At 49.1% G+C, this 26,665-nt stretch overlaps 11 protein-coding genes across 11 annotated transcripts; 6 read left to right on the forward strand and 5 right to left on the reverse strand.

The window, feature by feature from the left end:
- Window positions 1-234: 234 nt before the first annotated feature.
- N7496_008304 (BTB/POZ domain-containing protein) lies at window positions 235-1,523 on the reverse strand (the record flags this gene model as incomplete). The annotated part of the gene is made up of 5 exons (XM_056701223.1): window positions 235-839; window positions 924-956; window positions 1,020-1,131; window positions 1,181-1,307; window positions 1,378-1,523. The coding sequence occupies 5 exons, from the start codon at window positions 1,521-1,523 to the stop codon at window positions 235-237; spliced, it is 1,023 nt and encodes a 340-aa protein (XP_056553286.1).
- A 2,002-nt stretch (window positions 1,524-3,525) lies between these two features.
- N7496_008305 (branched-chain amino acid aminotransferase, cytosolic) lies at window positions 3,526-4,850 on the forward strand (the record flags this gene model as incomplete). Its single annotated transcript, XM_056701224.1, has 3 exons — window positions 3,526-3,940; window positions 4,008-4,615; window positions 4,680-4,850. The coding sequence occupies 3 exons, from the start codon at window positions 3,526-3,528 to the stop codon at window positions 4,848-4,850; spliced, it is 1,194 nt and encodes a 397-aa protein (XP_056553287.1).
- Window positions 4,851-5,853: 1,003 nt separating this feature from the next.
- On the forward strand, window positions 5,854-6,331 carry N7496_008306 (uncharacterized protein; the record flags this gene model as incomplete). Its single annotated transcript, XM_056701225.1, has 2 exons — window positions 5,854-5,872; window positions 5,943-6,331. 2 exons carry the CDS (start codon window positions 5,854-5,856, stop codon window positions 6,329-6,331), a joined length of 408 nt encoding a protein of 135 aa, XP_056553288.1.
- A 3,825-nt stretch (window positions 6,332-10,156) lies between these two features.
- N7496_008307 (uncharacterized protein) lies at window positions 10,157-10,804 on the forward strand (the record flags this gene model as incomplete). Its single annotated transcript, XM_056701226.1, has 1 exon — window positions 10,157-10,804. The coding sequence occupies one exon, from the start codon at window positions 10,157-10,159 to the stop codon at window positions 10,802-10,804; it is 648 nt and encodes a 215-aa protein (XP_056553289.1).
- A 198-nt stretch (window positions 10,805-11,002) lies between these two features.
- Window positions 11,003-11,945, reverse strand: N7496_008308 (class I glutamine amidotransferase-like protein; the record flags this gene model as incomplete). The annotated part of the gene is made up of 3 exons (XM_056701227.1): window positions 11,003-11,107; window positions 11,208-11,645; window positions 11,706-11,945. 3 exons carry the CDS (start codon window positions 11,943-11,945, stop codon window positions 11,003-11,005), a joined length of 783 nt encoding a protein of 260 aa, XP_056553290.1.
- A 1,508-nt stretch (window positions 11,946-13,453) lies between these two features.
- On the reverse strand, window positions 13,454-13,777 carry N7496_008309 (uncharacterized protein; the record flags this gene model as incomplete). Its single annotated transcript, XM_056701228.1, has 1 exon — window positions 13,454-13,777. One exon carries the CDS (start codon window positions 13,775-13,777, stop codon window positions 13,454-13,456), a length of 324 nt encoding a protein of 107 aa, XP_056553291.1.
- A 706-nt stretch (window positions 13,778-14,483) lies between these two features.
- N7496_008310 (DUF3431 domain-containing protein) lies at window positions 14,484-15,674 on the forward strand (the record flags this gene model as incomplete). Its single annotated transcript, XM_056701229.1, has 1 exon — window positions 14,484-15,674. The coding sequence occupies one exon, from the start codon at window positions 14,484-14,486 to the stop codon at window positions 15,672-15,674; it is 1,191 nt and encodes a 396-aa protein (XP_056553292.1).
- A 330-nt stretch (window positions 15,675-16,004) lies between these two features.
- On the reverse strand, window positions 16,005-17,468 carry N7496_008311 (AAR2 splicing factor family protein; the record flags this gene model as incomplete). The annotated part of the gene is made up of 1 exon (XM_056701230.1): window positions 16,005-17,468. The coding sequence occupies one exon, from the start codon at window positions 17,466-17,468 to the stop codon at window positions 16,005-16,007; it is 1,464 nt and encodes a 487-aa protein (XP_056553293.1).
- A 694-nt stretch (window positions 17,469-18,162) lies between these two features.
- On the reverse strand, window positions 18,163-18,839 carry N7496_008312 (40S ribosomal protein uS11; the record flags this gene model as incomplete). Its single annotated transcript, XM_056701231.1, has 3 exons — window positions 18,163-18,475; window positions 18,624-18,696; window positions 18,773-18,839. 3 exons carry the CDS (start codon window positions 18,837-18,839, stop codon window positions 18,163-18,165), a joined length of 453 nt encoding a protein of 150 aa, XP_056553294.1.
- A 436-nt stretch (window positions 18,840-19,275) lies between these two features.
- N7496_008313 (prephenate dehydrogenase (NADP(+))) lies at window positions 19,276-21,379 on the forward strand (the record flags this gene model as incomplete). Its single annotated transcript, XM_056701232.1, has 7 exons — window positions 19,276-19,370; window positions 19,808-19,868; window positions 19,920-20,031; window positions 20,134-20,282; window positions 20,350-20,949; window positions 21,012-21,143; window positions 21,224-21,379. 7 exons carry the CDS (start codon window positions 19,276-19,278, stop codon window positions 21,377-21,379), a joined length of 1,305 nt encoding a protein of 434 aa, XP_056553295.1.
- Window positions 21,380-21,951: 572 nt separating this feature from the next.
- N7496_008314 (putative cytosolic regulator Pianissimo) lies at window positions 21,952-25,998 on the forward strand (the record flags this gene model as incomplete). The annotated part of the gene is made up of 3 exons (XM_056701233.1): window positions 21,952-25,533; window positions 25,582-25,742; window positions 25,806-25,998. The coding sequence occupies 3 exons, from the start codon at window positions 21,952-21,954 to the stop codon at window positions 25,996-25,998; spliced, it is 3,936 nt and encodes a 1,311-aa protein (XP_056553296.1).
- Between the last annotated feature and the right edge of the window lie 667 nt (window positions 25,999-26,665).

The raw sequence follows: 26,665 nt of genomic DNA on the forward strand, positions 1-26,665 counted from the left end.
TACCCTAATCTATATAATTGAGTGTTATCACTCAGTTTACTCAATTTCGACTAGCAAAATGATTCAACTAGACTTGAAATTTGAATTTATCATTCATTGTGACATAAATTTTGGTTTTTCTCAATCGTCGCGACATTCGACCATACTGCATAGCAATACATTAACGTTGACACCAATCCCCTACCTTGGGATGTATTCATAACAAACCAGGTGCACCTTGTCTTCCTCATCAGGTTACAATTGCCCAGTCATTGTCTTGCATTGCCGGTCCCAGTATGCGAATTGTTCCGGCATAAGCGTGGGATAGTAGGTAGGCATATCCGATGGAAATGCCTTCTCCATCATCCCCCAGCAAAAGTCCGCCCCGAACTCAGGGTGCAAACTCAGAAAGCAAGACCCTTCCATAGGCGACATGAAAATCGTCTGCCGCAAACCGGGCAGGTTGTTCAGCATGAGTTCGAGCACCATCTCTCTCAACACACCGTAATTCCCCCGGCGGCTGTATAGCTCGTTGATGATTTTGCTGATGGCGAACTTGGCAGCGTAATCGTTTTTGAAAATGAGCTCAACTGTGAGGAGGCTCTCAAAGGCTTTGCAGAACTCCGCTTCGGCTTTGACTTTCAGCTCATCGATCATGAAGTAGTCTGCTTCGGCGTACATGCGGAGATGGAAGTAGGCGGCACTGTGGAACAGTCGGTCATTCAGGGCAGGGCGCTTCTTCGGTCTGGCACCCACGGTGAAGAGGTTTATCATTGTCCTGACACCGAATCTTTTTCTTTTCTTCTGGGATCGTTTCCACGGGCGAGTGGATTTGCCATCCAGGTTCGAATTCTCGGAGTCTGGAGAAGAAAGCTCAAAGTTAGCCATTCCAAAATGTGTGAGGTACTTGTTATCTCGGAAATATTATTTGATTATTGCGGTACCATCAGAGCTGATCTCTTCAGTCTCTTGCTTGTCTATCAAGGATTTCAGTTTATGATGCCGTTGAAGGATGATAACTTCATCATATCGCGACATACCCGGATCCAACGTGTAGTTTCCCGTGTACAAGTATTGGAGGACCTTCTCCACCAGTATCGGATCTTTGTCGGCAAGTGTGAGGCATCCGCATGATTCCTGAATCGCCCCTTTCTGTCAGCGGACACTCGATCCATCACTTGGCACTAATTGCGATCCATACCCGGAACTTGCCATGAAAGGCTGCTTTGAAATAGCGCGACAGGTGACAGATGATGGTCTTATGTGTTGAAAAGATGGTATCTCCGCAAATGATTCTGACGTCGCTATATCGGGGGAAGAGGAAGGAGCTGGCATTTCCACAGTTAATACTGAGATCACTCGAGACACTGTGCAGCAAACCGACCAGGGAGTACTCACTCTTCGACATGTTTCTGTATCATCCGCTCATTCATCGAAATCATGAATTTTCCGTCTCCCAGCCTCTGGGCCCAGTTTCTCCCCCACGGAGAAGTCCCAGGCTGAGTCCACCACTGCCATGGAGGTGCCGGGATACCAGCAGACATGGAAGGCGGAAAGGGTGAAGTTCCAGAAATGAATTTCGAAGGCGCATATGAGTCACTGGTGTCTGAAAAACAGGAATCATGGGCGGTCGGTTGGCTTTGGCCTGTGTGTCCGCGTCCAAAAAAGGACATCATTTCTCCGGGAAAGAGGTATCCTGAAGACGAGGACCAAGATGAGAAAGAAAAAGCGCGAGTTGGAAGTTGAGCGAGGCATAAGCGAAGTTTTTCTTTGGAGAAATATTGGAGAAATATCACAACAGTCAATATGAGCAGGAGATGGGAGGCGTGTCGCGCCTTCCCAGGAACTTGCCAATTGGAAACTGCCACTGCCCAAACAACGGCCAAGGCATTGTTCATGGCCCCAAGTCAGAGGATATTGTTTTTATTCTCGCTCGAATCATGGCGATAACTTTCTCCTTTGTCTCGCTCCACGATCTGTGGGATTTTCAAGTGAGTACTAAACGACTTGCGGAATGCGACGTTGGGAATAGCTTCATGGCCTTCTGGGAGATTGGACGCCTGAGGCGTCTGTCTTCCCGCGTACCCATGTATTTGACAAATAGCTTATTCTTCTTCTCAATTCCTTGGCCACTTATCATATTTCTTTTCTTCTCCAGTCTTGACATTTTTGTCAACTAGTACAAGGCGGCTTGGTTCCGATCTGGCTCTTGGCTTGTAATGAACGATATCTCAAAGAACAGTTGTCTTCCTACTTCCATGTGCGGATGACCAAGCCTACAATATCCAAACCCACGTGCTGTAAATCGGACTAGGCAATGATTCAGTCTACTGGATCAAGAGAGACTGTATGTATGTCATATTCATTGATTGCAAGTCGGGATTGTCTCTATGAAGGCCGTGATTTTGAATAACTACTTTACGCGCCAGACCTTGGCTCTATTGTCCAATAGAGCCCCCTTGAAAGCCAAGTTTTTCCATCTTCTTGATTTACATTTGTGGAATTCTAGGATCATATTCCCTTTCCATTATCTGGCCTTGATCTGGATGTGGCCGTGCTTGGAAGCTAATTGGGTAGTTGGGTAGCACAAGCTACGACTACATCGACCCGCCTATACTTCACGTACAACATCGTTGAGTATTAAGGACGACGATCTCCAAGGATTCAATCCCAATTTGTGTGAAATAAACTTTGCTGAAACGTTAATTTTTGGTTCTCATGTAAACCGAATGTCCCAGTCGCCTTTAATCTCCGCGACCATGAGTGATCTGGCAATGCACAACTCGGGGTTTCCTATAATCAATTGACTCATTCAGGGCTTAATTGAGCGCTGCCCACAACGCGATCCCAATTACAACCCAAATCTATTATTATTCATAACTTGAACAGTATCTATCTCATTTGCCGTGCCCCTTTCGGCTATCATCGGCACGCTACCACAAAGTGGAGCCCGGCCAATCCTTCGATTATCAGTTTCCCCCGCGCTTGTCAATTGAAGGGCGTGCAGCATCCAGACAGCCTAGCAGGGTTTATCGCACAAACTTCTACAAGAGGCATCGTCTATGATAGTTCGACCAGCATGGTTCTTATTCTGTAGATAAGTTACAAGGATTCTATTTGCGGTAGTATTCAATTGGATAGATGCCGATAACAAAGTCTGGAGAATTTCCTTCCCGAGCGGCAAAAAAAAAAACTTTTTTTCGGCTCGGCCTTGATAGTTCCTTGATTCAAGGCCCGGGGCAAACCGACCGACCATAAAACAACGGGGAGATCCCTCTAATTCCGCTTCCATTTTTCTCGTGTCATAACAATATACAGATCCAATTGCTTAAGCGGCTTGCACACCGACTCTTACACAGCATTCTATAACCTTGTCTCCAATTCGGGGTTATCCATTGTCTCCCCGCCCTACGTACGCCCTGATCTTGGTGACTCACATTCCGAGTTAAACCTAGACATTTCCTGATTCAAAAACGAGGGAGTTGTACCAATTGTCAACTCTTCGACAATCTTATCCATTCGGGTTTCTCACATTATATATTCACAATGGGTTCTCTCGCTCCTAACGTGGCCGAGTTGGACGCCTCCAGCTTCAAGATCACTCGCTCCACTAACCTTCGCGATGTGCCTCTGCCTGGCTCACCTGAGGAGTTGAGCCACTCCTATTGCACCGACCACATGGTCACCGTGCGGTGGACTGTCAACAATGGCTGGGAAACCCCCGAGATCAAGCCCTACCAGAACCTGAGCATCCCGCCCACTGCTTCCTGCCTGCACTACGCCACCGAGTGCTTCGAGGGTATGAAGGTTTACCGCGGCTACGATGGCAAGCTGCGTCTGTTCCGTCCTGACTTGAACGGCGAGCGTCTGAACACATCCTCTCAGCGATCATCGCTGCCGGGCTTCAAGTTCGATGAGATGAAGAAGCTGGTTGCTAAGCTGATGCAGATTGATGGAGCCCGTATGTGACTATCTTGCTTTTAGTATTCAACTCATATCTGGGTCTTGACAAACTAACATGTCTCTAGGCTGGCTTCCCAAGGAGCGTCCTGGCTCGTTCCTGTACATCCGCCCTACCGTCATCGGTAACGGTCCTCACCTGGGTGTCCAGGTGCCCAAAGAGGCCCTCCTCTTCATCATTGCCGTCCCATGGCCCGACTTCACCAAGATGAAGAAGGAAGGCGAGACCATTTCCAAGGGCCTCAAGCTTTTCGCCTCCAACCCCGACTCCATCCGTGCTTGGCCCGGTGGTTTCGGTTGGGCCAAGCTCGGCGCCAACTATGGCCCGTCTCTCCAGTCTCACGGTAAGGCCCAGGCCATGGGCTTTGACCAGATTCTTTGGCTGTTCGGCGAGGACCGCCAAGTTACCGAGGCGGGCGCTAGTAACTTCTTCATTATCTGGCACAATGCCGACACTGGCCGTCTGGAGCTTGTCACTGCTCCCTTGGACAGCCAGCTGATCCTGCCTGGTGTGACTCGTCGCAGTGTTTTGGAGCTGGTGCGCGATCGTCTGTCGGAGCAGTTTGTGGGCAAGCTTACCCCTCTGCAGGTTGCTGAGCGCACCTTGACTATTTCTGAGATTGAAAAGGCTGCTGAGGAGGGCCGTATCGTTGAGTCTTTCGTTTCTGGCACCGCTGTAAGTTGATCAATGATCTACTATCGTATGGTTTGATTTGTGGGAACTAACGATGTTCGTATAGTACTTTATCACTCCCGTTGCTATGATCCGTAACAATGACAAGGATATTAGCACCATGGGCAAGGACGGCGAGCCTGCTGGCTACGCTGCCCAGATCAAGTCCTGGTTGGAGGCCATCATGTACGGCAAGGAGGAGCACGACTGGGCCTACCTTGTTGAGGAGGAGCAGTAAATGCGAGGTGTTATGAAACGGGACAGAGAAATGCCTAAGGGAAAATCGACAATTAGCGAGTGTGTGGATTGGTTTAACAGGAAGTCTCGACTCCCCGATGGAAACCTCCAGGGACCACAAAAGTCTTTCAGGCTTTATCTAGATTTAGGCTAAACCTAAGATGATCTAACGTTTACTATAGAAGTATCAAACAATCAATATTTATAGACCCGATCTAGCTTGCTTTAGTACATCATCTATGCATGCACACAGTATACTTAACCAACAGCAAGAAAGATATCTCTTAGAGTTATTCCTTCATTCCCGGAATTAACTCGGCCAACATCGGTGCCGCCGAATCCGATGGGCGCCACGATAAGCCACTGTGGCAAGCTCACTGATGATGTGGCATGAGCTGTTGCCGTTGTTCTGGAAGTGTAAGTGGCCTGCAGGTTCACGAAGGTCATTTCTATCCTTAGTCTTCGAAGAAGCTGAATGGTTTGTCGCCCAACGTAAGTGGCGGCTTGTTGAATCCATCGAATCGACCAATAATGACCTCGTCGAGAAGTGAAATGGGGCCGAAGGTAGGCCAAAAGGCATGAATATGTCCAGCTGGCACTCAAGTAGCAAAAGCACTTCTTTATAGTCCATCTTACTTCGGTAGATTGTTATCTTGAACTGCGCACAGGCCCATTGGCTATGCTGTATTGTTGGTGGGGCCAACTGTATAGCCGTTAAAGTCTCCTATCCCCAAATCCCTTACGGCCGTAAGGCGCAAAAGACATAAGAATAATAAACAGTCTTTCCTGGATCGGTTCAGACGGCAAGATCTTCTTTTTGATGAATTGTTTGTTGAAACAAACAGTTTCGCTCTTCCTATTCTACACCTTGTTGACTTCACCGACTGAAGATCGAAACTGAAGGCAGAATTACATACAGTCCACAGTGTAACAGGATGGAGAAAAGAACGGAAGCGGTACAAGAAGGCAACTCCTTTCAGGATATTGGCCCTCCGCCCTACAACATGGTGAGGCTACATGCCGGTATCTAGTTCTACCTCAGATATTGCGCTAACGTGATGAGGGACTTAGGAGAAAACCAACCCATTTACAGCACAACAAAATCAATGCACGGCCCTCGCGAGCAACAGCAGAGAAGAAGGACCCAGGCAGCCCCAGGGCTTCGATCATGCCAGTGCTCAAATGATGCATGAAAATTCATTCACTAGTCGCGCTGGACCTTTTCCGGACTACCAAACGCAATATCAGCAACCTGTTTCTTTTAATCAGTTTCCTCATCAGACGATGCAGACACCATCTGCAACTGCCTTTCGCCAACACGAGCAGTACGGCCCGGATTCGCAAGGCAAGAAGGAACGTAAATCGAGCAATGTGAAAGGTACGGTTGGGGGCGGTCTCCTTGGATTTGCGTTGACCGGGCGGTTGAGTGGCCTTGCTGGGGGAGCTATGGTGGGAAACATGATTTTAAAGCGTCGGAAGTAGCTTTACCCCATAAGCTGAGAACCAGAGCAAGATCTTTAACATCTAGAGCTTGTGGGTGCAGAATTTAAGTACAGTATTAAGAAATAGGATATATCATTATTGTCTGTAATGTGAGACACTTATACCACGTCTCGCAAATCTTGTCATTCTTCTCGTAGATAGAAAAATCCCGGGTATTGGGATAGATCTGACGCCCCGACTGCTTCTTGGAGGCGAAGCACATTTCTATGTACAAATGAGTCGGGCTCTATGGATTTTCTCCCATATCCATTACAATGCACATGATTACCCAGCGCCAATACAAGCGACAAAAATCTTGTATACAATTTCTTGGAGTGCCATATATCATTTAGAAGCCCAACCTCGAACGTTCGTACTGACCCTGATTCGTCTTCTAAGTATGGGCTTCAATACCTGCATACTCGAGATTTGCTTGCTTCCCTACTATCGATTTCGAATCCTCGACATCGAGGATGATTCGGCTTGGCACATTTTCAGAACCCCCAAGACGCCAGTGCTTACGGCCGTATAAAATGGACCCACTTTTCGAAGTACTTTGGAAAAAAGGGCTACTGATGTCTATTGGTGCTAGTGCCATTCCGTCAAAGAATTAATAATACAGCGTAAATGCTATCTAGCTACAAAAATGGCTATGAAAAGTACTATGTAGAGAGTGGATCTCTCGTCGACCGGCTACCACCCGCGAAACCCGCAGTCGTCCTTTGTACATGCTATTATCTCTAATTTCTTCCTTCTCTCTTGATTTCGAATTCCTGACTGTGCATTTATAATTCCCCAAGCTTATGAATCACACCTGGGCTCTATCGATATTATTTGCTTCTTGATGGGGAGATAATGAAGCAGAGGCGGCTTTCTATATAGAAACACGTTGTAAATGGAAATGGTCTCTTGGAATGATCAGATTCTATTCAGGCCGGTTCAAATACTAAGTCAGTATACTAAGTCAGTAGTATTAATCATGGTTCAAACGAGCAGCGAGGCCGAGCCTGACTCAGGTCAAATGGTGGAGTGGTCAGACGATCCTAACAACCCAAAAAACCTTGTCGCATGGCGCAAATGGGTGATGGTATTCATCGTCTCATTTAGCTCTCTTTGCATGTATGCCATCTAGCCACTTATCCGGACCAAGTCAACGCTAATTCGGCGGCCTGTTACAGAACGTGTACATCGGTACTGTATTCAGCTACATACGACCAGATTACCCTAGAATTTCAGGTCTCTGAGCTTGCTGCCACGGCCGGACTCTCCGTCTTTATCCTCGGAATGGGAGTTGGGCCTATGTTTGTAGCTCCCATGTCTGAAGTATGATATTATTTTCTGCCCCTTGCAAAAGCATCCTGGCGGGCTAACTTAGTACTACAAGTTCTACGGAAGACGTCCGATTTACCTTGTCTCGTTAGCGCTGTTTATTATCTGGCTCATACCTTGTGCGGTTGCACCTAATCTTGCAACAATGATCGCTGGGAGACTGCTAGGTGGACTTACTAGTGCCGCTTTTCAAAGTGTGGCTGGGGGAACAATTAGTGACCTTTTTACTCGACAAACACTTCAACTACCAATGATGGTATACACTGCAACCCCCTTCGCTGGCCCCGTTCTGGGCCCTATGATTGGTGGGGTCATTAACTACAATACTTCTTGGTATGATTCATGTCTTGGTGCCCTAGATTGTTCGAATGAAAGCTTATATTATTCTAGGAGGTGGTCATTCTGTGTCATAATTATATGGAGTGCTACGCTCTGGATTCTGTGTGTAATTTTTATGAAGGAAACTTATGCTCCAGTCCTCCTAACACGCAGAGCCCAGCAAGAAACCAACCGGGCTATTCTTTCGGTCCCAGTCACCACAGATTCTATGCGAGGAGCCTTGCTCAAGTCCTTGCGACGCCCTTTTCTCCTACTAGCTCTTGAACCTATGTGTCTATGCCTCTGTGTTTACACTGCCATCATGATAGGTACCCTGTACCTGTTCTTCGGGGCGTTCCCTTTGGTCTTCGCACATACCTACGGGTTCAACCTGTGGCAAGTTGGTCTGACATTCCTAGGCCAGCTGGTAGGGACTGTTGTTGGTGCCTTTCTGGACCCTTTCTGGCGTTGGAATCTCCAGCGCCTGGTACGTAACTATCGATCTCAAACAGCTAGCGACTCGGACGAATTTTTGCCTGAATTTCGGCTCCCACCCACTATTCTTGGCACGCCATTGATTACAATCGGGCTCTTTTGGTTTGGCTGGAGTAGTGTTCCAGAAGTACACTGGATAATGCCTATCATCGGAAGCGCCTTTTTTGGTTTAGGGTCAGTTACCTTATACTGCGTTTGGAATGGAACACCTGCTAATGCTCGAATTCAAAAGTGTCTTTCTTGCCTTTCAAGGAATTCTCACTTTTCTTGTTGAGGCATACCCACTATATGCAGCGAGTGCGCTAGCGGCCAACGCTTTTCTTCGCAGCATCTTCGCGGCGGCATTTCCACTGTTTGGAATACAAAGTCAGACTCTAAATTCAAATACCGATTGCATGGTTTTGCTAAATCCGGGACAGTGTACAATTCGTTGGGATATCAATGGGCAACGTCACTCCTCGCGTTTCTGACTCTCGCAATGCTTCCGTTCCCGTGAGCCCTCACAAGCCTTATGGTCTTACCAGGTTACATTACTGACTCTAGTAATCTAAGATACATCTTCTTCAAGTTCGGTCCTCGCATTCGAGCAAATAGCCGTTTCACTGAAAAGCACTCTGTTGCCAAGCCGTGAACTGGGCGACTACCGTTTAATGATTCTTTATTCCATTACCATTATATGGCATACTACAAATTTGCTGATAACAGATAAAATAGCCAGTATGTATGTCACCACTGCCAGAGATCCACTACCAGCGCTTTGTTGCTCTTTTTGTCTCCTTCGCTCTTTGTCGGCCTTCGAGAAAGAGGCTTTCTGGCCCTGCCAGATCTTCAGATTGTTTCCTTTAGAAAATGAGCACTTAATAACCTACGTTCCTTTTGGTCATTTGCTCCCTGTTCCCCTTCTTTCTATATGTAAGTGTCTCTGGCGCATTCTGTTGTGATAGATGGTGGATGAACAGACCGCCCCCGTTGATTTATTTATGTATTTATCTCTCAACTAATTCGGATTGAGCTCCTATATAACACTTTTATTGTCCCAGTACATATCTAAGACAACAGGTGATTTAACTGCAATAAAGTATCAAATGAAATTCATACTCCAGTTTTCAAAAGATCCATCTACAAAGTGCTCTATATCCATGCCCGCTTAGCCATCTCTTGTAACTCTGCCTTATTTACTCTGATTATTAGCCAACCAAGAGTTAAATTAAGTAAATCACCTTGGCATTGATTATAAGCAAAGAAGGACCAAGGTTACGACGTAAGCAAGTCTCCCCCGACATGCATGAAGCCTAACGCTTTTCTCAGCCTCTTTAGGCGTCGAAAATCCACCACGGAAACCCGAACTTTATTTTAACATGACCATGGCAATATACTACAGACTGTACATAGAAAAATAGAAATTATCACTAGCCACAGAATAAAAGAGCTAAAGAAAAAGGCCAGTGAGACATTCTTTTTTTACTTCCTCGGATATACGTGTGTATACGTGTGGGGCTGGCTACCCCAGAACCTCAACAAGGTAGGCCTTTCGGCCGTACCAGCTAAGTCGTATCTGTCTTGTCTGCTTACTTTCGCCATAATTCTAATAGGGGAACCTGTCATTATTTAGTATATAAGAAGAGATGGACAGCTCAAAATAACAGACAACTTCATACCCGGACGATCTCATTTTTAGCCAAGATGCACTTTTTCCTGCTTTCCATCACTGCCACTTCTATCTTCAGCCTTGTTGCTGCAGACTCAACTCCCAACTCCTTTGACAGCTGGAAACAAAGCATCCCCTCTTGTGCCCAGTCATGCTTTGATGACTTTTACTCTAGCAGCGTGGGTACTTCCTGCGCCAGCGATGCAGCCTCTAGCACCAAGCTATCTGACCTACAATGTGTTTGTGCTGCCATGGAGGCAAATCTTGACAGCGGGGGCAACAAGGCAGTCCAATGCTCTTCTTCGAAGTGTGGGTCAGACAGCAACATTACTTCGGAGGTTACTGCAGGCCTACAGGGCCTGGCTAGTATGTGCTCCGCGGCTGAGGGGAGTTCCTCGAGCTCGAGCTCAAGCTCAAGCTCAAGCTCAACTGAAACCGCAACGGCAACATCTATCAAACCCACGTCCACCACGGCAGCGGCAACCACTGCGACCCATAGCTCGGGTTCCACAAGTAAGTGCTCCATTCTACTTTATCTATACCTGCACCAGCTCCACTTCTATCCAAGACTGTTTGACTATAATGGTAGTAAGCAATTGAATCTGACAGGGTCTTGCGAGAAAAACAGTGACGATTACAACGTCAAACTTATTCTGGATGGGGGTAGCTGGAGCTCTCCTTAGCAATGGCTTACTTTTGTAAACCACGAGAGCTTGGTACAAAATGTGTGTTCTACACCAGAATAATAAGACGGGTTGACAAGATTGGTGGGTGGCGGCATTGTAGGAGGAGAATCCAGTTACAGATGAGGGGTGTCTCAACTTGGCATGTACAATGTATTTAGTATTCCCGTACTCAATTCTTTGCCTACGATTCGAAGCTTAATTGTAACCAACTTCATCGTAGCCGATGCTCGCTTTCGAGGCCCATGGCGGAGCGCAGTCATATAAATCATGTATAGCAGAGCTGTGAGGTGGAATAGTTTGCTAGAGAAGTTCAGATTAAGTGAAAATTGGGGAGTCAAAACTCGTGTGATTATTTGCATTTCAGCGGTCTACTCTCTGTCTAGGCCTTTTGAGCTCTTACATTGCTAACTAGCCTGCTAGGCAACTTGTCTCCGTCAAAAGATTCTCCACGATCATACATATCATTCAAATAAAGTGCCAACTCGACAATTGCCGCAGGATAGGCACTGCGAAGGTATGCCTGCATCATATCCAGGCCATTTGTGACTTCGGCACTTGTCCAGATATTCTCATGCTGAATATATCGTTTCTTCTGCCACCGTACCTGAGGGACAGTCTTCTCCATCAATGGAAGCATGAGCCTTGGGCAAGCAGAAGGGATACCATTCAGAACACCTGCACGGGCCAGTGTCATCGCTCCTGTACAAATAGCCAGCAGTGCCGACACTTTCTTCGATGCATTGTGTAGGAATTGCACAACGGCAGAAGAGGGTTCATGCAACGGATGTGGACCTGGAAGGAGAAGAATGTCTAGCGATGGACATTCCAAAATAGATGTCTTGAAGAAGTCATTGAATTAGCAACCATTGTTGACAAGTAAGTTTGGCTGGTCACTCACTGTAGGCTGAATTCGGACGCCGCTGGTCATATTCACTGGTTTATCGCCATCCTCTGTGATATAGTGGATTTCGCTCTTTATGCCGAGGGCAACTATTTCTTCCGGAAGGCCACAAGCATCGAGGTACTCTGGCTGAAGGGTGGTGAACAGGTCAATTGGAGCCAGATCCAGGAGTTGGACTAGATCGCTGATCAATAAAACTCCAACCTGCAAGGGTTGTGAATGGGGGCTTTCCGCCATATTTCTTGGAGGCTCAGATGGTGAAACTAAGCTTATCAATTACCAAGAATGGTTATAATCATTGATACATCCGCAGCGACGACCAGACTCACTTTGCAGCGGCGTGTTACGGTCGTATGAGCTGATTGTTTACTATCCCAACTTCTACTCCGTAACGGCCCTGTTATTTAATGACCTTTAGCTAGTGCTGTAGTTTATTCTTCGTTCTCTTCAACATTAATTCACACACTATCATAAACCGGTTCTTTTGGCCATTAAGTCATGGCATTCTATCGTTCGACCTTGCGTGCTGGCTTCCTCGTATTCGACGGGGTGGATGTGCTTGATTTCGCCGGGCCTCTAGAAATTTTCTCCCATGTCCATCATGGTATGGACTACAAAGCACCCAACCCAGCATTTTTGAGCTCACTATCATCGGCCCTTCCTATGTCATTTCCACTAGTGCCGCTGTCAAAATCGTCCCGGATATCTCCATAGCATATGCGCGAACCAAGCTAGATGAATTCGACATTCTAGTGGTTCCTGGTGGACCACCACCCATTGTGTTCCCCCTGGTTGAAAGCAGCTCGGAAGTGCTGCATATTGTGAAGGAATTTGGACAATTACCACGCAAAGATACAGAACAACCAAGAACCATTCTCTCAATCTGCACTGGAGCTCTCTTTCTAGGAGCTTCTGGTTTGCTGAACGGTCTAAGGGCAACTACACATCATCTATTTCTGGGTGACTTGCAAGCAGTCTGTGAGAAGGAAGGTGACACTAAGGTAGTGCAGGTCAGATATGTCGATGGCGAGCTGAGAGAAAACGGGCTTCGGGTGATTACGGGAGGCGAAGTTTCTTCTGGCTTGGACTCAGCATGTTATTTTGTTTCTCAATTATTTTCTCCAGAAATGGCTTCGTTTGCGGCCGAGATGTCTGAGTTCTCGTGGGTCCCACAATGAATATTGATGGTGTTTCTAGAGATACGTATATGAACTTCAACCGGCGTCGAATGGTTTGTGCAGAGAGTGATAGAAGCCGATTCAAGAAAAACGATAAGATCTCTTCTTTTCAGCCTTGTTACGAAAAGCCCGAAGAGGAGAGAGAAGATGGAAGGAAACTAATAAGGCCGAAAGACCTTTCAAGTCCCTCGAAGTTATTATCAGGAGACTTCCTATCCAATAAATGCACAAACTTTCTGTCCTATTTCCTAACATACAATCTAGCGTTGTAACAATAAATAGGGTTGATAGACTCGGTGACTGATGAACCTGTCAATCAGTACCTCATATCTTCGAGATCCGAGGCCCCATCCGCTTCTATCTGCAATCAGCCTTTGAAATGGTGAATATCGTCTAATTCCTCGATGGTTTCCAAGATTTATTTTACCGCTACCACCCCGGTCTATCATGGCCTGAGATACGTCACTATAGCAAATCTCATTTAGTTCAGCTCGATCATAGACACGCCTCGTTCATTTTCCTTGGGGTACTTACGGCACCGATTTCCACTAATTCGCGTGAAATAGTTTACCACGCCGAGCAAGTCCAGCACTTGATCTCCTGGGAGCCCGACGTGACGACTTTGCCGCCAACTGACGCGCGGCTGTCATTTCCAAGCTCCTCCGAGCACCCATCGTTCTGCCAAAACTGACAGGATCCACCATCGGGACCGTTGGTAACCTTTGCGCAGTGAATGCCGTAGCTATAACCAAAGGTCCAGGGGTTGCTACCGTCGTGCCAGGAGCTAATGTAATTCTTGCAGGCAGTGTCGCTGTAGATGTTGACGTTCCAGTCTTTCGCGGCGACAGCAGTCGCAAGGACCAGGAGCGAGGATACGGAGAGGAGTTGCATTGTGAATGGAGGCAGTGTGACTGGGAATGGTAATTCACGAGAGGTTATGGAGTATAGAGACACCCTGCCCTGGAGGAGTTGTGGGATCAATATATATGATATGTAACACCTCCCCCCTACTGATCCTTCGGGAACACATCTACTAAGGGCCTCTTCTGTCTTAACATCCGGTCTGAAGGGTAGGTAAATTGCGGGCTAGCCTGAAAGAACCTTAACTTTGATGATCTCTCACGTAATCCGTAACAGAGTGGGCCGCGCTAACGACCTATCCGTCCGAAGTTGCTCAAGTCGATGGGTGATCACCAGCCTGGAGGCGCGGCTGGCTGGCGGTGTGGTGTCTTGTACTTACGTGCGAAGAGTTCAGCTCACCATCCCGTGCGGTTAGACGATGAGAAAGTGTGGATGGAATAATGATCAACCGTGAACTAATTCCTCAACATATAACAGCGTGATTTATTTAATTGGGTCAAGCGAGGGTCTTCACCCGAAAAGGAAGTATCAAGAAGTGGATCTATCCTATAGGGGTAGGTGAACCTAAACTTAAACCTCAGCTGAGCGTTTAGTCCCACCGCCTCTAATCCCAGCACTGTTAGTTGCTCTCCCCCATATAGCCTCAGTGCCCCACATCTAACTAGCAGCTGTGGTCTGCAGGAGTAGTCGGTTTAGCCATGGGGGTCGATATTATTCGCAAAACTACATCATAAACATGTTTCCAGCCCGTGTGTGCTTTCCACGTTGGCGATACTTCAATGCAACGGTCCTAGTCTTTCTTTTCATCTTCGTGACGATATGGATGACCCGCATACCTCCAGGCACACTGCCATGGTCACGGTCACGGCGACCAACGTCCAATCCATCGCAGAGCACCAACCGCGAGCACATACCCCTCACCGTGATCCTAGCAGCCATCAAAAAAGATAACTTGGCACACCTCGAACAATATTCTGGCCTCAGTCTCGGGGACACCCAAATCGTCTACGTCGCCGACGATCAAAATGCCACCCACCCTGTTCCAATGAACAAAGGCAACGAAGCCATGGTCTACCTCACCTATTTAATCGACCACTACAACTTCCTTCCAGACCTCATGGTCTTCATGCACGCCGGCCGAACCTCTTGGCACAATAACATCCTACTGCATCTAAAATCTTCCTCGCTTATCCAGCGCTTGCGCAGGCAGTACGCGCGCGATAGGGGCTTCGCTAATCTTCGGTGTGATGCTAGCGACCCGTGTACCAAACTGTGGTATGCAGTTAACGGCCGGTATCCGGCGTCGGTTTTCACGAGGAAACGCATAGACCACACGCACCAGCTTGAGGTTGAATATGCCGAGTTTGATCAGTTGTGGGAGGCGATCTTCCCAGGCCAGCAAGTGCCGTCGGCGATCGGGACACATCCTGGCGCGCAATTTGCGCTTACCCGTGACACGGCACGTCGGGTATCACTGGCGGAGCTGAAACGTCTGCGACAGTGGATCGTTGATGCGGATCTGACTTCGAAGAGCGCAGGGGCAGTGTTCGAGCTTTTCTGGCATATGATTTTCCTGGGAACTCAGGCATCCGTGGCTTGCCCTGCACCTGTGGAGTGTTATTGCGCCTTGTATGGGATCTGTATTCAGGCTGTGGACGCAGATGTGGATCACCTGCTAGACAATGTCACTCGGGAGGGATATCGTGCGTACGAGATGGGCCGTGATCTGGATCGTATTCGACATCTTGTAGACCAGGGGCCGAGTGATGAGCGTGATGGTGAGTTGGAGAGCATCTCAGATGGTCGTATTGGACCTGGATTAGCAGGGCTATCGGATTATACTGCGGAGCTAGACATGTCCATTGCGGAAACAACCAAACTTTTGGATAGAATAGTCAAGGAGGCAGATGCCACTAGAGATGTTTGACTTCAACCGGCGTCGAATTGTGTATGATACTGGGATTTCCTGGAGTGATAGGACAAGCCTATGGAACCAGATTAAAAGATAGGGACAGTAAGATGTCTCCTTCTTAATGTTCTTACGAGGGGCCTCCAGAGGAGAGAGAAGAAGGAAAGAAACAACTGGGACTGAAAGACCTTTCAACTCGATAGAAGTTACCATCGGGAGACTTGCTATCCAATAAATCCGCACACTCGTCGGCTATCCCTTATTCATTTCTTCCCATTTCGTAACATATAATCTAGTGTCGTAATCATAAGTAGAGCTGATAGGCTCGGTGACTGGTAGACCTGTCAATCAATACCTCATGTCGTCGAGATCTGAGGCCTCATCCTCTTCTATCTGCTCCTCCTCCGAAATGTTATTATGCTCCTCCAAATCAACTACCATGGGAGCATATTCCCCCGTTTCCTCGTCTGCATCATTATCCTCTATTTCCATCTCGACCTCCTCTCCATCCTCCAATTGAAGAATACCCCGCCTCACAATAGACTCACGCTTGAGCTCCCAATCAAACTCCTCCTTGACCCATGCCTCCAACTTGTCGAGTTCCGTCTTGACCATTGACTCGGTCCCATTTGGAACAACATCATCAACCGACCGTCTGATCTTTGCGAGAAGCTTGCGCAAGAACTTTCCTCCTTCATCATTGTCGATCTCAAAGAGCCCGCCCTCGACATCGTCACATCTTTCAAGTTGACGTAATAGTAGACGCAGCACCTCGCTCATAAACGCTTCTCTTTCAAGGATTGCTCGCCGAGATGTGAGAATGAGCTCTAGCAGTCTCTTCCATTGCTGAAGACAGGAAAAGTTCATCATGGTCAATACCATGAGGAATGTGAATTGTAGCTCTCCGAGCAACTGCGCTTCCCCCGTCTGCTCATCGACCGTGATCTCCCCAGGTACACGGCTGGAGTATTTGAATACCAAATCGCCCAAAGCCCAGGACTTATCCTGCGCAGCTTCCGTCCTTTCACGCCCAATAGCACCTTCGCGCCACGTTCGCTTGAGGTCTATAGGAAGAAAGCCGAATTCTCTCTCTTGCTCCATAATCTTCCTTGAAACTCCCCCTTCATCCGCAGCCGGCGAATCAACACCTGGGATATGATCTGCATCGCGGTTTGCCGTGCTAGCAGAAGTAACCAACCACCGCGGATGACCATCTAAATCCACCTCTGGATCGCCAATGATACGTGACAGAATCTCAGGCGACAAGCGATTCGTAAGCTGTCGCCAATCCCTTCGACCATCCTCCTCAGTCTCCTCATCTTCTTCAGCCTGACGTGCCTCGGCCGGCGCCGACCCGGGCTTATTCGACAACATAGCCGGGGAAACACGACTTCGATACCGGAACAAGCCCCCGCTCTGCCAGAGCGCACCGAGATTCGCCTTGTAGCGCATAGCCTCCTGACGATCCGCATCGCTGTCACTCGTCAACAAAGACAGCGACTCGGTATCCGTGTTCCATTTCCAAATATAGATCTCCGGAGCAAGGGTCTGCTGCCCTTGCGCGACCACGAGCGCGGTCTCATTGTCGCCTTGCCCGGCGGAGCTGATATCACCCACGTAGAACCATGCACCACATCGGAGTGAGAAGCTCTCTGTCGTACCGGTGTATAGAAAGTGCCAGCCTAGCGGTAGGTCTCGGATTCCGTGGAAGTTCGCGGTCGAGGAGAATGCGACGAGGTCGATGCCGACTAGGGTCTTTGGGGGGAGCTCCGGGAGCAGGATTGTCGGTGACGGCTGATGGGACGGAGGCATGGCTGCTGACTGGAATTCTGGAATGCTCGGGTGTTGCGAGCTTGGTATTTTCGGGGGGTAGGTAGGAAATGGAGTGGTAGGAGCAGGGTCGAGCTGGTTTGCTTGAAAAATTGTCCGATTGGCAGACGCGGCGCGGCGCGGCGCTGATGTCAGGTCGTGATGGAAAGAGGTGGTGGAAGCTTCAAGTATGAGACATAGCACGGAATTCTCTGAATAAGTGAAGAATTGTTGCAGTTTGGGCTAATGCGGAGGGATAATGCGGAGGGATTATGAGAATAGAACCTGGTGATCTCTTGTCGTGACGGTGGTCAACCGAAGCATCTTTTTATCGCGGGGCGATAGCTCCCCGCACCTGATCTGATATCTGCGCCGAGTTTGTTGACCAACGCAGTATATATAAGGCGCAGTCTAGGGTTACGTACGAATACTGGCGTATACAAATTTCTACAAGTGCAAGATGATGGTTGAGATATACTCAGACACAGTCAATTGATTCAAGCTGTCGTAAACGACTACCTAACCCAACCGCTAAAACTGAGAAGAACTTTTCAGGGCATGAAAATATCTGAAGACCAGGCAATAAGGGCCGTTCTTCGCGTTTATTCCATCCACAAGTGCAAGTAGACCCTGCAGGAAGCCTCCAGTCCAGCCACGCAATGAAGTCGCAGTCGGAGAAAGAAACGACCGCATACGTCTACAGACGACGACCACGGCGACCACCCTTGCGACGAGTAGAGTCGGAGGGGGTGGGGGTCACGTCCTCGATACGGCCAATGCGCATGCCGGAACGGGCAAGGGCACGGAGGGCAGACTGAGCACCGGGACCGGGGGTCTTGGTGCCGTTACCACCGGTGGCACGGATCTTGATGTGGAGGGCGTTGATGCCGAGCTCCTTGCAGCGGACAGCGACGTCCTGAGCAGCCAGCATGGCGGCGTAGGGGGAGGACTCGTCACGGTCAGCCTTGACCTTCATACCACCGGTAACACGGACGATGGTTTCACGGCCGCTGTAAGATATTATGTTAGATAAAACGTCCTTCATCATGTTGACCACTTCATTGAATGCTCCGGGCTCCGAGTTGCGTCTGATAGCGGAGTCGACCAGGCCGGGGCGCAAAGCAATTTTGTGGAGGAATCGGAAAGAGAGGAACGTACGAAAGATCAGTAACGTGAACGAAAGTGTCGTTGAAGGAGGCGAAGATGCGGGCAACACCGAAAACGAGCTTGCCTGTTCCATGCGCAAAACGAGTTAGACCGACAATTCGATTGATCCGCACAATAAAAACTTCTGGTGTTCAACGTACCATCACCGGCGAGGGGGCCGAGGGAGACGTTCTCCTTAGCGGCGGCGGGAGCCTTCTTGGGAGCCATTGCGAATATGTGGATGGGGGGGGGTTGTCGTGGATGGAATATGGAGGAGAGGAAAAGTCCAAAAGTGGTCGGGATCAAAGATCGAAAAAAGTGGGTGTGTGCCCTCGCGTGCTGCGTTCACGGTGATTGGTCCGAGACTTCAGGCAAGCGAGTGGACCGATCTGGAGGCCTGAGGCATAGATGGCGGCAGTAAAGCGGGTCTGAGGGCGGTGAGAGGGTCAGCTTCGCTCGCCTATTTAAATTTTTCTTTTCTCTTTTCAACGTCAATCCTCATCGTTGCCAATTGTTCGTCGCACTCTCCATCCACTCAATGGAAAGCTAGAGTGATCAGACTGAGAAGACATATTGAGCTATCCCACTAACCATCAGTGCACTTTTTCGAGAGTTTCAACTCTGTTGTGTCGCGCCGACGCTACGGGCGTGAGTCATTGCCAGGATGGGACGTACCAAGCAAGATGCCTCAATTGGCATCATCGGTATGGGTGATATGGGCAAGATGTATGCCCAGCGCCTGAGTGATGCAGGATGGAGGTAAATTTCCACCCTTTTTCTCTCCCACCCGCCGTCTTCCTATCACGGTGGGTGACCAGCTTGAATGGTAAGCTCTTACTCCTTCCTTTGCTGCTTCTTGAACACCTCCCTCCTTCGAATGATGACTTGAGTGCATTTGGCTCGAGCATGGTTCGGCGGGCCCTACCACGCCATTCTGGTTGGTAGGTGACTGCTGGGCCGTCGATGATGTAAAATACTCGCTACCTTAATTTTTTCTTGTCTGACAAGTTTGGAACTTGTTTTCCCTTTTCTGCCTCACTCTTGCTGTTTCTCATGAAGACGCGGTGCTAACGAGTGATTCTTGAATAGATCTTTCCATATGGAATCTCTGTGATCCCTGCCTCTGCAGACCTTGTTGAGGTGACACGAGGAGTACTTTTTTTTGACTAACATAAATATTATTATCTCTTTCAAAGAATCAATGCGTGTGACAGACCTGAGAATTATGAATCTCTGCAACAAGAGTTCGCTTCTCAAGTACGTCTCCCGCTGGGACCATCATCCAGCCAGATACTTATCGTATATTAGCCCTTGGTTACCATATTCCCGAATGGCCATCTCGTTTCCAGAATTAGCGACTTTATTCTTTACAGTGTAGAGGCCGGCGTCATCGACCGAGTCGTTGCACAGTACGGGCCATGTATGTCGACCCAGTTAAATCCCTTTTTTGCAAGGCCCCCATGCTATACCTCCCCCAAAAAAGGAAAAGAAACATCTTTTCTGACTGGTTTCAATCAAAAAGCTACCAAAGAGGGCGCTATCGTGGGTGGTCAGACCTCCTGCAAGGCGCCTGAGCTTGCAGCATTCGAGAAGCACCTGCCTGCCGACGTAGAGATCGTATCATGCCATTCGCTACATGGTCCCAAAGTGAATCCCAAGGGCCAGCCGTTGGTAGGGAACTCCCCACGCCGCATTTCAATCCGGACTGGTCCCATTATTAACATGGCGTCGATACCAGGTCTTGATTCAACACCGGGCGTCTGACGAAAGCCTCCGGTTTGTCGACGAGATCCTTTCCTCGTTCGGATCCAAACATGTCTATCTCACCGGCGAGATGCACGATCGTATCACTGCCGACACCCAAGCCGTTACCCACGCTGCCTTTTTGAGTATGGGAACCGCATGGCAAGCCAACAACCAGTTCCCCTGGGAAATCTCGCGATGGGTTGGTGGCATCGAGAACGTCAAGATCAATATCACTCTCCGCATCTACTCGAACAAATGGCACGTCTATGCCGGTCTCGCTATCCTCAACCCGGCTGCCAAACAGCAGATTCGCCAGTATGCCGACTCCGTGACCGAACTATACAAACTCATGATTGGGGGACATCGAGAGGAGCTCAAGCGCCGAGTAAAGGCTGCCGGTGCCTCGGTGTTCAAGGAGGGTACGGAAGGACAAGATCTTCTTTTGAAGGATGAGGTGCTGGATCGCTTCTCTCTGTCCAACCAGACTCGGGAGAAGTCGCCCCCGAACAGCCATCTGAGTCTGCTTGCCATCGTTGACTGCTGGTCGAAACTTGGCATTGTTCCGTATGACCATATGATTTGCTCCACGCCAGTATGTATCCAACAGGCGCTTAAGGCGAACCTTTCGAATCACGGTTACTGATCGTTCTGCAGCTCTTCCGTCTATGGCTGGGTGTAACTGAGTACCTGTTCCGCAACCCCGAACTCCTAGACGAAGCCCTCGATACCGCTATTGATGATAATACTTTCCGCTCCGACGACTTGGAGTTTACGTTTGCTGCACGGGTGAGTCTTGAAGATGATAAATCAGCAGTCTGCTCTGTATAAGTGATCGTGGTCTGAATCGTTGTGCTAACTTCCTCTAGGCATGGTCTGATTGCGTCTCCTTCGGTGACTTCGAGTCCTACCGAGATCGCTTCGAGCGAATTGCGCAGTACTTCGCTCCCCAATTCCCCGAAGCTGCCAAGCTTGGAAACGAAATGATGAAGACGATTCTAGAGAAGACTGAGAACAAATCTTAAGTTCGTGGCGATGTAAGATAAGTCTTGGGATATGCGGGGGTCTTATGCCAGTGTATGATAGAAGCCAGTTGGCTTCGACTTAGCATTATGACAACGTAATACCTTCTTAATGCAACTGTCTCGAATGATATTTGCCTGTATTTTGTCTCCAGTAAACTAGATATATCACTCGTTCGCATTGATCATCTCGATTCATGTACAAGTGGATGCCTTCCCCGGCCCCACGATAAGATGCCTTAGTCATCCATGTGTTTCTCGCGATCAGGCTGAACCGAACTGAGTGGGACATACATCCGTGCAGATCGTCTGCACTGTCTCATGTTTCTCTCTCTTTGTTGACTGCGGGCCAGTTGTGATGGCAGCTGTTGTCGTTCTCTGATCATCAGAACCTCGACCCGTGACACTGCGGAGCCCTCCCCTCCACGTCTCCTCCCTTACGCTCTCCCCATACAACTCGAAACGAGCCCTTGCTCCACGACGACCTCCTTCCCCTCTCAACCCCAATGCGGCCTCTCGACCGTGCGGACATTTGCGACAGGTGATAGATAGCCTCGACGGCTAAATGGAGCTTTATGGCTTCCGGACACAACTCAGCGTTCTCCGCGTCCACCCAGCACCGCGCGTTTGGTGATGCTCGCTCCTCATTCAGTCAGGACGGCGCTTCGGGGGACGGGAGTTGGAATGATGGACTCTCGAAGATCGGACGAAATGGGCGATCAGGCTCCGGGGGAAGTGCTACTACTGGTACGAGAGGAGCCTCTTCGCTGGCGCCGTCCTTTGGCGGACCGGGGAGCTTCAGTGCGGAGCTCAAGAGCATGACCTCCCGGAGTGTCACACCACGACCCGACGGCACATACACGCGACGAGCGAGTAAATCAATTGGCGAAGACGATTTACCCACGACCGAAGAGCGCCAGGCCGTTATTCGAGACAAAATTGCGAAGGAGATGAAGATCAAGACTGGAACGGAGAACATGCTCGAGGCTCTGTTGGCAAAACCACCCAAGCAGACCAAGGAACAACGACTGAAGGTAGAGTCGGAATTGAGCTCATCCAACCGCAAGCTGGCTGAGCTTCACCAAGAGCTGGAAGAAGAGCTGCTTCGTGCGCAGGCGCCCTCCACGACACCCCCGCGAAACCGGCTGTCGAGTCTATTCCGAACTAGTCCCATGCGCTCGCCGTCCCGAAACCCCATAAATATCGGACCGGAGTCTTTGGAAGATGGCCAGCAGGAAGAAGAAGATGGAGATATGGAGTCGCCGACTTATGTCCTTTCGGAAACACTTCAGGCCCTCGAGATCGAGGGCATGTCCCCTGACTTTTATGTCGAGCGAGCCAACAACTTGGTCGAGCTGTTCAAACGTCATCCTACCCTCAAGTATGATCTGGCGTGGCCCGTCTTTGGGTTGCGTGTACAGGTAATGCTACTCAGTGACAGCAAGGAGGAAGTCGCAGCCGGGTATCGGTTGACCCGTTACGCCATTGCGGACCGCAGGTCGCTCCAAACAATTCGAGCGCTTCACACCGATGAACTTGTGATCCTGTCTCTTGTCAAGGAAAGCAAGGCAAGCATTGAGCGCGAGCAAGCCCTGAAGTTTGTGAGAGCTTTCCTCGATGTCAAGGATGGCGTAAAGGAAATATCTCGCGCTATTGTGCGCACAATCGTTTCCATTGCTGAACATCATGAAGACCGCCTGCGGAACATATCGATTATGACTTTGGCAGAGATACTGGTCAAAGATCCCGAGCTTGTTGCCTCGGCGGGTGGATTCGCTGCTCTGCATGATGCTCTCGCTGAAGGCACCTTCGGCGCTTCAGAGAGTTTGATTTCGAGCTTCTTACATGTCCTCGATACCCCATGGAGCCGAAAGTACCTACAAGGTTCTGAGCTAGAAGCCGTTCTGGCTCCTTTCACAGATTCCCTAGCCGACACATTGCGCAGTGGACGACTGAAGTCCGCCGCGCGTGCGATCTCTGCAATGCTAAAGACCTGGCCTGGCCTGGTGATTCTTGCCAGACATGAAGCCAAGCCACTACATTCTCTCCTAGAATCGCTTCATTATCCGGATACCCAAGCTCGAGATCTGATTCTGGAGCTGTTGTTCGATGCCTTGCGAATTAAGCCACCATCATGGTCATCATCTTTCCTCGCGGGTAGAAGGCTCACGACTTATGGCCGAGTTTCAAATTTGCGGTCTGATACAGACTTCAAAAGCGCCCGAGCATATCATGATAGTGGAACGAACAAGTTCGACCTAACGGCACACTTTTCGACTCTAATTTTGGCGGCTTTGATCGCTGCTGGTTTACCCCAGGCGCTCTCAGAACTGATTGAAGACGAGACTGATGCTGCTCTTCGGCGCAAAGCCACTCTGCTTCTTACAGAAGTCCTCAAAATGGCTCATCATTCTTTACCGACAACCATTAGTGCAAACCTGCAGGTTCTCGCCCACCTTCTTCCTCCTGCCATTCAATTCGACACGGAGAATCATGATGTTTCCACCTCAACCATTTTCCAGATCGAAAGCATCAACCGAACTTTAGCTCGCTCCGGCGGGTATTCTGGTGGAGCGGGCCGATATAACTTGGATCCAGATCTGTCAGTCTCTTTGCTACCCGGTGAACAAGCCAAGGACAAACTCAGCCCATCCATGGACGAGCAAACGTTCCGAAATGCCATCTTGGAGACGCATGTGTTGAATTCTGTCAACTATATGAAATGGAAGTGGGACCTCATCCATCGCCTTGTCGAGGGTCCTCTCACAAATCCCAAACGAATGGATGAAGCGATTAAAGGCTCCAAGTTCATGAAGCGCCTCATTGGTTTTTACCGGCCCTTCAAATACAGATTCGCCATGGTTCCAAACACGAAACCGAACCAACGATATGTCCGGACAGGCTGCGCCTTAATGCGGACTCTCGTCATGTCTGCTGAGGGTATCAAATACCTGGCCGAGAACAAGTTCTTGCGGCAGGTTGCAGAGTGCTTGGCCCAGTTGGACCGCATGAGTGGCCTGACTTCTACGTCGCCCCTATTTTCGCGAGAGCAAATGGTCAATACGCTGAGCGGTGGCTACTTTGCGATTCTGGGGACGCTAAGCGCAGATGCAAGTGGCTTGCTCATGATGGAGAGGTGGCACATGCTCAACATGTTCTATCATATCATTGAGCTACAAGATCGGAACGATTTGATCCAAACCTTGCTGGGGAATATGGACTATGGTCGTGCAAGTCACCTCCGAGTCATGCTTTCCAAGGCCTTGACTAGTGGCTCAAAAGACATTCGAATCTTTGCTACCAAGCTCCTCCGAAAATATGCTGTCGGGGACGTCACCTTGTCACCTCAAATGGCTATCGGCAACGCAGAATGGGTCGTGAAGCTTCTCGTGACCCAGTTGTACGATCCAGATGTGACGGTTTGTCAAATCGCCGTGAAGATTCTGGAAGAGGCGTGCAACCAGCGTGACTATCTTGAGTTTGTAGTCAAGTGTCGGCCATCGCTCGACCATCTTGGTGAGATTGGTGCCCCGCTTCTCCTGCGCTTCCTGTCGACATCCGTCGGCTACCACTATCTGGACGGACTCGACTACATCACTCAAGAGATGGATGACTGGTTCCTCGGTCGGAACGACTCCTATGTTGGCCTCGTGGAAGCTGCTCTGTCCCGTGCCTATGTCGACCAGCCACGGCGTAACAGCTTCGTGCCGGAGGACTTGGTTGACCTGCAAGACGTCGGCGTTGTCCCTCCCCACTTCTACCGCGAACTTGCGCGCACAGCCGAGGGATGCAAATTGCTAGAGCAATCGGGGCATTTCAATGAATTCGCCTGGACGATCCGCGACTTCCGCTTGGAGGAAGAAGATACCGAAGTGCTACTCAAAGTCAAGGGATGTCTTTGGGCCGTGGGTAATGTCGGGTCAATGGAGCTTGGAGCGCCATTTTTAGAGCCAGAAATTGTGCAGTGTATCGTGGCGATTGCTCAACGAGCGGGTGTCTTGACTATGCGAGGAACTGCTTTCTTCGTTCTGGGTCTCATCTCTCGGAGCAAGCACGGTTTAAGGGTGCTGCGAGACCTAGGCTGGGACTCGGCCATTGATCAAAATGGCGAGTCACTGGGTTTCTGTCTCCCGACAGACTTCCGTCAGCTTTTCTTGGTAAGATCGTTGTCTCGTGTTGAATGGTTCAGAAGCTAACTTCATCAGATCTCTTTCCCGGGCTACAAATCAAATTCGCGACGTACCCCGCAGGCTAAAATCAAGGAAGCCACGAGAGACGACGACCCTATCAATCAAAAGATCCTTAAACTCATCGTCGACATGGGAAACACAGTTCTGTCCAAGCGATCAGCGACAGACTTGCACAGGTATGCTACTCCCCCGGAATGACTCTTTTTTTAAGCACGCAATCTAATACAAACCTCCTACAGCCTAAAATCCAAGCAACCCGAAAAATTCCATCAAGTCCACCTCTTCCGCAAAGCTCTTTGCATCCTCGAGAGTCATCATTACCGGTTACCAGCCCGACGCTTTGCTATAGATCTTTTCGACAAGAGCGTGATGAGGCGAATTGTCCTCGAAGAAGACTCCGAGTCCGACTCAGATTCCGTCTCATCCACATAGACCTTCATCGGATCTACTGGATAGACCAATTTTCCATTTTTCTTACCCTCCTGACTTTACGATGCTCCTATCCTGCACGGACATGTGCCCCTTTTTCCTCGGCTACCCTCTCATAGCACGATTTTGTCATCTTTGAATCCTTGCGCACCCGCGATTCGAGGATTTTAGCAATTCCAATCTCTGATCACACGATTTGGCATGGTGATCAGTTAGTTGTTGCGCGATATGGCGTTCTTTATTCTTTTTTAACTTGCTTGTGTGCATCTGTATCTGGCATGGCGGCGGTTTGGCCTTTGGAATGAGACACGAAATGATATCAAATGCATATTCTACAAACTACATTGTAAGCTTTCGACTGATTCGCCTATCGTTTGGCTCAAATGCCTGTGCAATTAGCGCCGGAAGAACCGCATATTCATCGAGTGGATTGAGGATTCTTGGTCTTTGAAATCTGGCTACCTTATAGGTCCGGTTGACTACATCCAGGATTTCTGTAGTGCACAAGGTTTTCTTCCTCGGAGATTGGCTACACTGGAGTTGGCAACTCAATTAACAAGATCGAGGAAAGGATGTCAGGGAAGTTTTCATCCATTGTATCTTTAGCCTTTGGGATCAGTGAACCTCGGTCTATTTCCACGTGTGGCCTCCTCACAAAGCTAAGGTTCCT

This window comes from Penicillium cataractarum, assembly GCF_028827025.1.
Source record: "Penicillium cataractarum strain IBT 29864 chromosome Unknown utg000007l, whole genome shotgun sequence".
Classification (NCBI taxonomy): Eukaryota; Fungi; Ascomycota; class Eurotiomycetes; order Eurotiales; family Aspergillaceae; genus Penicillium; species Penicillium cataractarum.